Genomic DNA, 14,763 nt, shown 5'->3' on the forward strand with positions numbered 1-14,763 from the left:
AACAACATAAATATAGCATTAGAACTGGACAAGATTCCAATGCTCTATTTATTCATGTAAGAGATTTTAACCATCCAATTGATTTTCAAAAAGTTGAGAAAGTAGTATTAAGTAAGTCCATGGTCGACAGGAATATAATTGAATCTTGTTTCATAAAAAGCAGTTTTACCTGGAGTTTACCTGGAGAGAGTTCCGGGGGTCAACGCCCCCGCGGCCCGGTCTGTGACCAGGCCTCCTGGTGGATCAGAGCCTGATCAACCAGACAATAATATGAATATTTCCTTTGGTTTATATAAGTTAGATCCATTTATAATTAATAGAATTTGGGAAGAATTTAATATAATACATTAGACAAATAGTAAATCTTAATTCTTGGGTGGAGTACTTGGGTTGGACAAATATATTGTTAGTGGGATGTCGTGAAGGACCTGTCTAGCTGGGGCCAGCGGGCCTTACCTGGAGTTTACCTGGAGAGAGTTCCGGGGGTCAACGCCCCCGCGGCCCGGTCTGAGACCAGGCCTCCTGGTGGATCAGAGCCTGATCAACCAGGCTGTTGCTGCTGGCTGCACGCAAACCAACATATGAGCTACAGCCCGGCTGATCGGGAACTGACTTTAGGTGCTTGTCCAGTGCCAGCTTGAAGACTGCCAGGGGTCTGTTGGTAATCCCCCTTATGTGTGCTGGGAGGCAGTTGAACAGTCTCGGGCCCCTGACACTTATTGTATGGTCTCTTAACGTGCTAGTGACACCCCTGCTTTTCATTGGGGGGATGGTGCATCGTCTGCCAAGTCTTTTGCTTTCGTAGTGAGTGATTTTCGTGTGCAAGTTCGGTACTAGTCCTTCTAGGATTTTCCAGGTGTATATAATCATGTATCTCTCCCTCCTGCGTTCCAGGGAATACAGGTTTAGGAACCTCAAGCGCTCCCAATAATTGAGGTGTTTTATCTCCGTTATGCGCGCCGTGAAAGTTCTCTGTACATTTTCTAGGTCGGCAATTTCACCTGCCTTGAAAGGTGCTGTTAGTGTGCAGCAATATTCCAGCCTAGATAGAACAAGTGACCTGAAGAGTGTCATCATGGGCTTGGCCTCCCTAGTTTTGAAGGTTCTCATTATCCATCCTGTCATTTTTCTAGCAGATGCGATTGATACAATGTTATGGTCCTTGAAGGTGAGATCCTCCGACATGATCACTCCCAGGTCTTTGACGTTGGTGTTTCGCTCTATTTTGTGGCCAGAATTTGTTTTGTACTCTGATGAAGATTTAATTTCCTCATGTTTACCATATCTGAGTAATTGAAATTTCTCATCGTTGAACTTCATATTGTTTTCTGCAGCCCACTGAAAGATTTGGTTGATGTCTGCCTGGAGCTTTGCAGTGTCTGCAATGGAAGACACTGTCATGCAGATTCGGGTGTCATCTGCAAAGGAAGACACGGTGCTGTGGCTGACATCCTTGTCTATGTCGGATATAAGGATGAGGAACAAGATGGGAGCGAGTACTGTGCCTTGTGGAACAGAGCTTTTCACCGTAGCTGCCTCGGACTTTACTCTGTTGACGACTACTCTCTGTGTTCTGTTAGTGAGGAAATTATAGATCCATCGACCGACTTTTCCTGTTATTCCTTTAGCACGCATTTTGTGCGCTATTACGCCATGGTCACACTTGTCGAAGGCTTTTGCAAAGTCTGTATATATTACATCTGCATTCTTTTTGTCTTCTAGTGCATTTAGGACCTTGTCGTAGTGGTTCAATAGTTGAGACAGACAGGAGCGACCTGTTCTAAACCCATGTTGCCCTGGGTTGTGTAACTGATGGGTTTCTAGATGCGTGGTGATCTTGCTTCTTAGGACCCTTTCAAAGATTTTTATGATATGGGATGTTAGTGCTATTGGTCTGTAGTTCTTTGCTGTTGCTTTACTGCCCCCTTTGTGGAGTGGGGCTATGTCTGTTGTTTTTAGTAACTGTGGGACGACCCCCGTGTCCATGCTCCCTCTCCATAGGATGGAAAAGGCTCGTGATAGGGGCTTCTTGCAGTTCTTGATGAACACAGAGTTCCATGAGTCTGGCCCTGGGGCAGAGTGCATGGGCATGTCATTTATCGCCTGTTCGAAGTCATTTGGCGTTAGGATAACATCGGATAGGCTTGTGTTAATCAAATTTTGTGGCTCTCTCATAAAAAATTCATTTTGATCTTCGACTCTCAGTCTGGTTAGCGGCTTGCTAAAAACTGAGTCATATTGGGACTTGAGTAGCTCACTCATTTCCTTGCTGTCATCTGTGTAGGACCCATCTTGTTTAAGTAGGGGCCCAATACTGGACGTTGTTCTCGATTTTGATTTGGCATAGGAGAAGAAATACTTTGGGTTTCTTTCGATTTCATTTATGGCTTTTAGTTCTTCCCGCGATTCCTGACTCCTAAAGGATTCTTTTAGCTTAAGTTCGATGCTTGCTATTTCTCTGACCAGTGTCTCCCTACGCATTTCAGATATATTGACCTCTTTTAGCCGCTCTGTTATTCTTTTCCGTCGCCTGTAAAGGGAGCGCCTGTCTCTTTCTGTTTTACATCTACTCCTCCTTTTTCTTAGAGGAATAAGCCTTGTGCATACATCGAGTGCCACCGAGTTAATCTGTTCTAGGCATAAGTTGGGGTCTGTGTTGCTTAGTATATCTTCCTAGCTTATATCGGTTAGGACTTGGTTTACTTGGTCCCACTTTATGTTTTTGTTATTGAAGTTGAAATTGGTGAATGCTCCCTCGTGACTAATCTCATTATGTCGGTCTGGGGCTCTGCGCATACATGACTGAACCTCAATTATGTTGTGATCTGAGTATATTGTTTTTGATATGGTGATATTTCTTATCAGATCATCATTGTTAGTGAAGATGAGGTCTAGTGTATTCTCCAGTCTAGTAGGCTCTATTATTTGCTGGTTTAAATTGAATTTTGTGCAGAGATTTAAAAGCTCGCGTGAGTGTGAGTTTTCATCAGAGCTGCCTCCTGGTGTTATTACTGCAACAATATTATTTGCTATATTCCTCCATTTTAGGTGCCTTAAGTTGAAATCCCCCAGGAGCAAGATGTTGGGTGCAGGAGCTGGAAGGTTTTCCAGACAGTGGTCAATTTTTAACAGCTGTTCCTGGAATTGCTGGGATGTTGCATCCGGAGGCTTGTAGACTATCACAATGACTAGGTTTTGGTTCTCGACCTTTACTGCTAAAACTTCCACTACATCATTTGAGGCATTTAGCAGTTCTGTGCAAACAAGTGACTCTGCAATGTACAGGCCAACCCCCCCCTTTTGCCTGTTCACTCTGTCACATCTGTATAGGTTGTAACCTGGGATCCATATTTCGTTGTCCAAGTGATCCTTTATGTGGGTCTCAGTGAAAGCCGCGAACATTGCCTTTGCCTCTGCAAGCAGTCCACGGATGAAAGGTATTTTGTTGTTTGTTGCTGGCTTTAGACCCTGTATATTTGCAAAGAAGAATGTTATCGGACTGGTGGTATTGTTGGTACTGGGGGGGGATTTTTTTTCCGGCATTAGTATCTGCTGCAGTGTTCCTCCTTTCTTATGAGTCGTGTGTCGTCGCGCGTCAGGTGTTGCTTTGTTGTGGGATGTGATGGTGAGGCGTGATCTTGACCCTTTATATGCCTTCCTATGATGCATTGTCTTTATAGTTCCTTGATAATGTGAGAAGTCACGAAAGCAATTAGAATTTCACTGTTCTTTCACAGTGGTTGTTTTTCATATTTTGATATCACCTGTTTACTGTGATCTTATTGCATATATATATATATATATATATATATATATATATATATATATATATATATATATATATATATATATATATATATATATATATATATATATATATATACATAGAGAGAAAATAGATATATACATATATAGATACATAGGTAGATAGATATATATTGATAGATACGTACATAAGTACATATATAGGTACAGAAAATTTAAATATAATCACGTGGCTGCCCAGCGCGCCAAGCCTTTGTGTCGTCTGCTGGAGTATTATAATCTTGCCATACACACAGACACATGCACATTATTTCTCCAGTGTCATGACCCTGGTGAGGACACACCAGAGAGACACATAATTAGGTCAGAGAGAGAGAGACACATATAACCTGGCTGGCCTGTGTCCACTAACATTCACTGATGACGCAACCATTTCCAACCACAATACGAACTGCCGCCCTTGATTATATCCAATTTAGTCCCTTTTCCACTCGTTTTTCCCAGCCTGTGGATTAGATGCTACAGCGAAAAGGGTCATTGGTGGTGCTCAGGGATACATTTGTTGTTTTTTTGGGGTGTAAGTGGGTTAATAATGGTAAAATAGAGTGTGGCCTTGTCTTCAACCTTGGGAATGTCGTCATTGATTACACCACCCGATACGATAATTACTATCAGAGTTAACGTTTTTTCCATATAATTACTTATTTCACCGAAGTAATCGATGCCTAAATCGCTTCACAGTTATCTTACATATATAACTATATAGTTTTCACTTATTAAAATGAGTCCACTATACAAATATACCAGATTTTCAGATAGCAAATATGGCATTGTTATATGCTTAATGTATACATTTAAACTAGTTAGTTATATACAGGAGAGGGAGGATTGCATGTATGGTGTATGCGGTAATTATTTAAAATGAATGTTTATGGGTAAAATTGGTAGAAAATGGTTGAAATAGGTGTAAACGAGGGCAATGAGGGAGGTGTACGAGGGTTGTGGCGGCCATGTCGTGGATCTCAGGATCAGTCGAGCCAGAGAACACGATGCGTATGGTTTTGCAGCTACAGTACCTTTCATTCTTCTCCCAGGCGATATATTGGTGTTGTTTTAGAAATCCCAAGACTCTGCCTTCGTGAAGTGGTGTTGAGTGGAGTGAAGTAGCGTGTGTGTGCGCCCAGGAAGATGCCCAGAGAGAAGAAGGTGTCGAGGAAGGCAGCAGCGGCAGCAGCAGCAGCAGCAGCTGCTGTGGTACCTACTGCTGCTGTCCATGGTCAGCACTAACCTAATCTACCTACATAATAACCTAATATACATGTTAAACATCAGGACTAAGTGTCCTCAACACCCGCTAGCCTCGGGGACTGATAACCTCGACTGTCCTCCATACTCGTATCGGTCTTTATATTTACCACAGATTGACAAGCTACAGTCCTGCCTTTTTATAACATTTCTCTTTCCCATGAATACAGGTAAAATAATGAATGAGGCTTAATTTGATAACCTCGTGGGTTCCTACCCCATATCTGGGGTAATATGCACCCCAGAGGTGCATGTCTGGGGTAATATGTACCCCAGAGGTGCATGTCTAGGGGCAATTTGTACCCCAGAGGTGCTTGTCTGGGGTAATATGTACCCCAGAGGTGCATGTCTAGGGGCAATTTGTACCTCAGAGGTGCTTGTCTGGGGTAATATGCACCCCAGAGGTGCATGTCTGGGGTAATATGTACCCCAGAGGTGCTTGTCTGGGGTAATATGTACCCCAGAGGTGCATGTCTAGGGGCAATTTGTACCTCAGAGGTGCTTGTCTGGGGTAATATGCACCCCAGAGGTGCATGTCTGGGGTAATATGTACCCCAGAGGTGCATGTCTGGGGTAATATGTACCCCAGAGGTGCATGTCTAGGGGCAATATGTACCCCAGAGGTGCTTGTCTGGGGTAATATGTACCCCAGAGGTGAATGTCTAGGGGCAATTTGTACCCCATAGGTGCTTGTCTGGGGTAATATGTACCCCAGAGGTGCATGTCTGGGGCAATATGTACCCCAGAGGTGCATGTCTGGGGGCAATATGTACCCCAGAGGTGCATGTCTGGGGGCAATATGTACCCCAGAGGTGCATGTCTGGGGGCAATATGTACCCCAGAGGTGCATGTCTGGGGGCAATATGTACCCCAGAGGTGCATGTCTGGGGTAATATGTACCCTAGAGGTGCATGTCTGGGGCAATATGCACCCCAGAGGTGCATGTCTGGGGTAATATGTACCCCAGAGGTGCATGTCTGGGGTAATATGTACCCCAGAGGTGCATGTCTGGGGTAATATGTACCCTAGAGGTGCATGTCTGGGGCAATATGCACCCCAGAGGTGCATGTCTGGGGGCAATATGTACCCCAGAGGTGCATGTCTGGGGTAATATGTACCCTAGAGGTGCATGTCTGGGGTAATATGTACCCCAGAGGTGCATGTCTAGGGGCAATATGTACCCCAGAGGTGCATGTCTGGGGGCAATGTACCCCAGAGGTGCATGTCTGGGGGTAATGTACCCCAGAGGTGCATGTCTGGGGGCAATATGTACCCCAGAGGTGCATGCCTGGGGGCAATATGTACCCCAGAGGTGCATGTCTGGGGGCAATATGTACCCCAGAGGTGCATGTCTGGGGGCAATATGTACCCCAGAGGTGCATGTCTGGGGGCAATATGTACCCCAGAGGTGCATGTCTGGGGGCAATATGTACCCCAGAGGTGCATGTCTGGGGGCAATATGTACCCCAGAGGTGCATGTCTGGGGCAATATGTACCCCAGAGGTGCATGTCTGGGGCAATATGTACCCCAGAGGTGCATGTCTTGGGGCAATATGTACCCCAGAGGTGCATGTCTAGGGGCAATATGTACCCCAGAGGTGCATGTCTGGGGTAATATGTACCCCAGAGGTGCATGTCTGGGGGCAATATGTACCCCAGAGGTGCATGTCTGGGGTAATATGCACCCCAAAGGTGCATGTCTGGGGGCAATATGTACCCCAGAGGTGCATGTCTGGGGCAATATGTACCCCAGAGGTGCATGTCTGGGGTAATATGTACCCCAGAGGTGCATGTCTGGTGTAATATGTACCCCAGAGGTGCATGTCTGGTGTAATGTGTACCCCAGAGGTGCATGTCTGGTGTAATGTGTACCCCAGAGGTGCATGTCTGGGGTAATATGCACCCCAGAGGTGCATGTCTGGGGCAATATGTACCCCAGAGGTGCATGTCTGGGGTAATATGTACCCCAGAGGTGCATGTCTGGGGTAATATGTACCCCAGAGGTGCATGTCTGGGGCAATATGTACCCCAGAGGTGCATGTCTGGTGTAATATGTACCCCAGAGGTGCATGTCTGGTGTAATATGTACCCCAGAGGTGCATGTCTGGGGAATGTGTATCCCAGGGGTGCATGTCTGGGGAATGTGTATCCCAGGGGTGCATGTCTGGGGCAATGTGTATCCCAGGGGTGCATGTCTGGGGCAATGTGTACCCCAGGGGTGCATGTCTATGGCAATGTGTACCCCAGGGGTGCATGTCTGGGGCAATGTGTACCCCAGGGGTGCATGTCTGGGGCAATGTGTACCCCAGGGGTGCATGTCTGGGGCAATGTGTACCCCAGGGGTGCATGTCTGGGGCAATGTGTACCCCAGGGGTGCATGTCTGGGGCAATGTGTACCCCAGGGGTGCATGTCTGGGGCAATGTGTACCCCAGGGGTGCATGTCTGGGGCAATGTGTACCCCAGGGGTGCATGTCTGGGGCAATGTGTACCCCAGGGGTGCATGTCTGGGGCAATGTGTACCCCAGGGGTGCATGTCTGGGGCAATGTGTACCCCAGAGGTGTATGTCTGGGGCAATATGTACCCCAGAGGTTCATGTCTGGGGCAATATGTACCCCAGAGGTTCATGTCTGGGGCAATATGTACCCGAGAGGTGCATCTCTGGGGCAATATGTACCCGAGAGGTGCATCTCTGGGGCAATATGTACCCGAGAGGTGCATCTCTGGGGCAATATGTACCCGAGAGGTGCATGTTTGGGGCAATATGTACCCCAGAGGTGCATGTCTGGGGCAATATGTACCCCAGAGGGGGTTGAAGTTAGACAAATTTAGGTTTAGCAAGGGTATGGGAAACCACTGGTATAACAATACAGTACAGTAGCATCATTGAAGCAAGACCTTGGGTAGCTTTAAAAATAGGTTGATCATGTATACGAGAGGATGTGCGAGAGTTAAACCTGCTCAATATGGGTTAGTAGTCTTGCTGCAGGGCTCCTTTCTTATGTTCGTATGTTCATGTAATGATCAGTCCATGCAGGTTCAGCTCGTTATATTATTGTATAATGAAGATTACTTGAATAAAGTTTATGTACTGTCAGCCTTGGCCTTAGCTTAAAAGGCTCCAGTAGACCCTCTATTTAAGAGTTGGGATGTAAGGGGCAAAATTTGCCGGGTCACGACTGCAAACAAACGATACCATGGGCGGGGATAGAACCAGCAATCAGTCATAAAACTCCATAATGGTCTGGAGTTTTATGACTGATCGCTGGTTCTATCCCCGCCTGTGGCATGGTTTGCTGGGTCAGTCGATTCCCAAACCAGACAGTCCATTGATTATAGAATTCAGTTATTGTTGCATTTGTGGGGGAAAAAATCTCTCCAGCATAATCTACATTACCAGTTAACTGCAATCCCTCCCTTATTAATTTGCTAAATGCAGTGTTTACTGTATAGTGCTGTGTATCCAGGAAGGATCTCTGCCTGTTCTTCATTGATGCCATGTTTGTCTGTATGCTAATATAACATCAATTTCCAATCAAGATGGAATAGATGGGACTTCTGCGCCATCCTTCGTCGGGTGTGAACGTCTCTCTCGCCTGTGTATCAGTGACAAATTTCCCTCGTTCTCACTGGGACACTTGTCCTCATCTATTTTGCTCACTGGGCACTACAGGAGGGGCACCTGGTCATCAGCTTACTTTTAGCCAGCTCCATTTTTTCCGCACTGCGGATAATTCTTTATCGGTCTTTGGTGGGAAGCCGGTTACTGAACTCGGGTGGGAGTGTAGGCTTCCCTCTCTGATGGGGCTTGGCAAGGGGGTTCACCGGATCTAATTGGAATCTTCAAGTTTCTATCTCTGTTTACAAAGGAACTTTTGTTCCTTTTCTCTCATCACCCAGCCTTGGGCAACAATTTTTCCTTGTACCATCGAGAAGCCGGGCTTGATACTTGTGCTGTCAGTGGCCCTGATAAACCCAACAAAGAAAGATGGAATAGATTTGTGCCTGGGGATCAACAACTAACTACCAAGCTGATTACTGCATCACAAGAAAAGTTAACAGTTAGAACGAACGATGAACAAACAACTGACTTACAGCAACACACCACCACTCGTAATATTATACTGTAAAAATAATTTATTCATATCTCTTCCATTATAATTGTTTACATACAGGGGTCTGCAATTTACTTGCTATGGACAACAATAATAATGGTATAAAATAATAACTCTGTCATCAACGTGTCTTTCATTCATGATTTTTTACATTGTATAACCACGAGTTGCCAAACAAAATAATTTAGGTTAGGGTATGCTATTGTTCTATTAAGTTAATGCTTACTGATAGTTTTGCTATATTTATATACAGTATGCAAGGACTTTTCACTAGTAGGAAAATATTGTAGGTTTCTGACCAATTGATGATTTAAGAGCATTGGTGAGATTGCTTGTACATACAGCCTCTCCTTACTTAGCGATGTACTTCTTTACCGATGACTCGGACTTATGACAGGCTCTCTGACTAGTATGCATTTCTAAATGTATAATAGAGCTGATTTCCTATACATATTCTGTTTATTACAGTATGCAGTACACTAATGTACAGTGGACTCCCGGTATTCGATATTAATCTGTTCCTGAGAGCTCATCAAATACCGAAAATATCGAAAAGCGAATCAATTTTCCCCATAAGAAATAATGGAAATCAAATTAATCCATGCAAGACACCCAAAAGTATGAAAAAAAAATTTTTACCACATGAAATATTAAGTTTAATGCAATAGAATAATTACAATAACAACAATAACAATAGAATAATAACAATAGAATAATTGACACTTACCTTTAATGAAGATCTGGCGGTGATTGATGGGATGGGAGGAGGGGAGAGTGTCGAAGTTGTTACTGTTTAGAAGGGGAATCCCCTTCCGTTAGGACTTGAGGTAGCAAGTCCTTTTCCGGGGTTACTTCCCTTCTTTTAATGCCACTAGGACCAGCTTGAGTCGCTGGACTTCTGTCGCACAACATATCTGTCCATAGAGGCCTGTACCTCTCGTTCCTTTATGACTTTCCTAAAGTGGTTCACAACATTGTCAGTGTACAGGTTGCCAACACAGCTTGCAGTAGCTGTGTGAGGGTGATTTTCATCAAAAAAGGTTTGCACTTCAAGCCACTTTGCACACACTTCCTTAATCTTTGAAGTAGGGAACTTCTTCAATTTCTCTATCCCCTCCTCCGAAGCAGTTTCCTCAGGTCTGGCCTCTTGCTGATGAAGATGATCTAGCAGCTCATCAGTGGTTAGTTCGTCATTGTCCTCCTCCACCAACTCTTCCACATCCTCCCCACTAACCTCCAACCCCAAGGACTTCCCCAATGCCACAATGGATTCCTCAACTGGCATAAGATTCCCCGGGTTAGCCTCAAACCCTTCAAAATCCCTTTTGTCTACACATTCTGGCCACAGTTTTTTCTAAGCAGAGTTCAAGGTCCTCTTAGTCACTCCCTCCCAAGCCATACCTATAAGGTTTATACAATTGAGGATATTGAAGTGATCCTTCCAAAACTCTTTTAGAGTCAGTTGAGTTTCTGTGGTCACTACAAAGCACATTTGAAACATAGCTTTTGTGTACAGTTTCTTGAAGTTGGAAATGACCTGCTGGTCCATGGGCTGCAGGAGAGGAGTGGTATTAGGAGGCAAAAACTTGACCTTAATGAAGCTCGTGTCCCCAGAAAGTTGCTCTGCCAAGTCTGAAGGATGACCAGGGGCATTGTCTAATACCAGGAGGCACTTAAGGTCTAATTTCTTTTCAATTAGGTAATTTTTCACAATGGGGGCAAATGCATGGTGTAACCAGTCATAGAAAAAGTCCATAGTGACCCATGCCTTACTGTTTGCCCTCCACAGCACACACAAATTAGCCTTGAGGACATTGTTTTTCCTGAACACTCTGGGAGTTTTAGTGTGATACACCAATAAAGGCTTCACTTTGCAATCACCACTAGCATTAGCACACATCAACAGAGTAAGCCTGTCTTTCATAGGCTTATGTCCTGGGAGTGCCTTTTCCTCCTGAGTAATGTAGGTCCTGCTTGGTATTTTCTTCCAAAACAGGCCTGTTTCGTCACAATTAAACACTTGCTCAGGTTTAAATTCTTCACTGTCTATGTAATCCTTGAATTCCTTCACATGTTTTCAGCTGCTTTTTGGTCCAAACTGGCAGCCTCACCATGCCTAATCACACTATGTATGCCGCTACGATTCTTAAATCTTTCAAACCAGCCTTTGCTGGCCTTAAATTCACTCGCATCAGCACTTGTTGCAGGCAATTTCTTTACCAAATCGTCATGCAACTGCCTAGCCTTTTCACAAATGATCGCTTGAGAGATGCTATCTCCTGCTATCTGTTTTTCATTTATCCACACCAATAAGTCTCTCAACATCTTCTAAGACTTGCGGTCGCTGTTTCGTAATCACAGTTGCACCTTTTGAAAGAACAGCCGTTTTCCTGGTCACTATAGTAGAGATGATTGATTGGGGTTTACTATACAACCTGGCCAGCTCCGATACACGCACTCCACTTTCGTACTTTGCAATTATCTCTTTCTTCATTTCAATAGTCATTAGCACCTTTTTTCTCGAAGGGTTGGCACTAGAAGCTTTCTTGGGGCCCATGGTGACTTATTTTGCAGAAACAAGCACCAAAAAGTGATAATATGGAATGTACCGAATGTATCCTTAGATGCGTGCACACTGCCTGGCTTGTAAACACTGGCACACACGGGGCAGTTCAGGCCACACGTGGACACGTCTCGTATGAATCGCATTGAATACCGATGCGAAATTTTTGTGTTAAAATGCATCGAATACCGGATTTATCGGATACCGATGCCATTGAATACCGGGGGTCCACTGTATAAACATTTAAAAATACTATACCAGAAATGTTATAAATAGTGCAAAGGTGACATTCAAACAATATCAGAGATGGTTGACATAAACCCACTACCATTATAGTATGCTCCTCACTTAGTGATGAATTCATTTACCATTGTGGTTTTAGGAACACAACTCCGTCATTAAGTGAGGAGAGGCTGTATTCATGTGATTTGATAAGTTTGAGCACACTAATAAATTATCTATTAATGATTTTTGGTAACTACCTAGCCAGAATTGATCCTTAGGGGTTGGAAAGTATAATGGTATGTGAATATTTACGTTTGTTGGGTCAACATTGGACTGTGTTGTGTAAGACCTGGGAAAGAATCTGGAGAGAAAATGAAACTGAATGCTTTTTTTTTTTGGGTATTTTTTTTTTTTTGTGCCTTGGTAGAAAACTGCTGATGAACCAAGAATATTTATTTATATTCTAGTCAATACAGTACAAATGGTAGTCATTAGTAGTAAAGGTCATTTTTTTTTTCTAAAGTACGGTATCTCTTATCATATCACCTGATGCTCGTGACAGTTATTTCTCAGCCTTGTCACTTGGTTGATGTTTTTTCCTTCTTAATTGAGAAGCTGCTGGGCATGAAATATGAAGAGAGGCTCTTTAATTTACAGTATAGTAGCTTCATAGCTGCCACTTTTAAAACATAGTGTTCTACATTTTTTTTTAATTATATTCCTTGAAACCCTTAATTAATGATTTAAGTGAGCAGATGGCCCTGCCTTTGACTTACGACCACTTTTTTATTTTGTCAGCAACTGCTTTACTATCCGAACTTTGACACACAGCCCCTAGCGTCCCTTCCAGCCCTTTTCTCCCTTCGTCTCTGATCCCCTCTCTACCTAGCTGTTTATAGCCCTGGTTTAGTGCTTTATTTGATTATTAAAATAATTGAAGTGAAATATGAACATAGAATTACACCCACATAAAAATTTAAGTGGTTGAAATTGAGTTATTAGAAAATAGATAGATAGAAATGCAGATGTATACGTACATGGATTTTCTGAAAGCTTGACAGGAGTGATTGTTCATGACATGAAGTCCAGAATTGAAGTATATTGTAGCTGAATTTGGTCTCGCAGGCAAGGTCTGGGCAAGCTCCTGCTCTTGACTCGAGCAGAGGCGTGGATAGTGATTATATTCATTGGGAAGTATTAAAACTTATAAGGTTTAGGAACTAGAGCTTAGTAGAGCTACATTTATGCTCAAAGCAGAAGAGAAGCCTTTGCCAGTCTGGCAAGCAGAGAGTTCTGTTTATTTGGTGACCTGAAGCGATTTTATGTCCAGAAGAGAGATTTCCTTTGAAAAAGTTTATGGTCTGTTTTTTGTAATACATTTACTTTTGTAACTGTTGCTCCCTCAGTGCTGGCCAAGTAAATTCTTTAAGTAAACTTCCAGTCAGGAAGTGTTGTAATTTTCCCAATAAGCTTTGTACCTTTTAAAGTGAACTTTTTCATTAGTATGTTCAGTGCAGCTTTTATCTCGCTACCTGTTCTTTCCTTTGTCCCTTGTCTCGTCTTGCTCTCTTACTTTTTTTTTTTTTTTTTGGTCACAGTATAATGCAGTGATGTATATCTGTGATACGTCTAGGTGAATACAAGTAGGAAATGCGTCTTGCATACTCAGCAGACTGAGGATCAAGCCTACACCATGCCTTGTGCTGAAAGACTGTGCTTTTTGATGTATGGTTTTATAGTGAGAGGAAATTTTTAATACAAAGTGCCATGTTGATGTCTTTTAAATGAATAATGCACTTTAAAAAGTTAACATTAGGTGTGACATAAGGGAGGTGGCAATGCTCAAAGTGAAGAAAGTGTCATAAGTAGTTTTATTTTTTTAAGGCACAGATACACAGAAGTACAGTTATCATGCCTAGTGTAAATTACCCCACCAGGATAACCCAAAAAAGTCAGTGACCTATTTCCATTAAGATGTCATGAAGGCATCAGTCTCTTCATCTAGGATGGAGGCTGTGAGCACTTATTACAATAACACATGGTTCACTCTGATGCATAGTGAATGATGAGCTTCTGCTGCTGCACCTAAGTGTGAGGGGTACCTGAGGCTTTCACTCTGCATGATGGTATTTGCATTGTCTTTACCCTCCACCACTACTACCATTGCTATATGCAGTACTAGTCATTGTTTAAATATGCACTACAGGTAGTCTTTCCTTTGCAAAGTACTTTTTTAAGACTAGAAAACTGGTATAAATTACCAAAGATGTAGGTGCAACAGCTACAATATTGTATATGTTGGGCATGCAGTGTATTGTCACTTTGTAGCATCATTTGCACTGGCTGGTGCAAATGAACAGCTAGAATGAACAATGTGTACATGAATGTGATGGTATTAGGTACAAGCCATGTCAAAAGAATTTGTAATTACTGTACTACCATTTTAATTGTGGGGTCGCCGCATGGAAAAGATCCGGCCCAGGACCCATGCTGGTGAATCTACCTGTGCCACTTTAATGCTACTTCCCAGCCTAATGAGCATTTTTATCAGAGGTGAAGTTACTCAAATATCAGAAGAGACAAGTGCAGGATCACACTTGCAAATGTAATACTGTACAGATACATATTAAATTTATAGGCCCTAGTCAGAGCCAGCAATGATCCTAGTGTCGGTTGCATCCCTACCTCTGGGGCCACTAGTTGCTACTACAAGAAACATGGTTAATTGTGTTGCTGGTAGTGGTTGTGGTTCTGCTGGCAGGGATGCTGCTGCTATTTTAAGACATAATAA

General features: G+C 43.3%; 1 protein-coding gene across 2 annotated transcripts in view; it reads left to right on the top strand.

Moving 5' to 3' along the window:
* Positions 1-4,769: 4,769 nt before the first annotated feature.
* The window catches only part of Ifrd1 (Interferon-related developmental regulator 1), a 65,803-nt gene continuing 55,809 nt past the window's right edge, over positions 4,770-14,763 (top strand). Inside the window, exon 1 of one of the 2 annotated variants that reach the window (XM_070098354.1) lies at positions 4,770-5,041. In XM_070098354.1, the coding sequence (XP_069954455.1) occupies positions 4,954-5,041 (88 nt within the window). In that variant the 5' untranslated portion in view covers positions 4,770-4,953. The remainder of the gene's footprint in view (positions 5,042-14,763) is intronic. The other variant, XM_070098355.1, reaches the window with a different exon arrangement.

The sequence above is a fragment of the Cherax quadricarinatus genome, chromosome 62 (assembly GCF_038502225.1).
Source record: "Cherax quadricarinatus isolate ZL_2023a chromosome 62, ASM3850222v1, whole genome shotgun sequence".
Lineage (NCBI taxonomy): Eukaryota > Metazoa > Arthropoda > Malacostraca > Decapoda > Parastacidae > Cherax > Cherax quadricarinatus.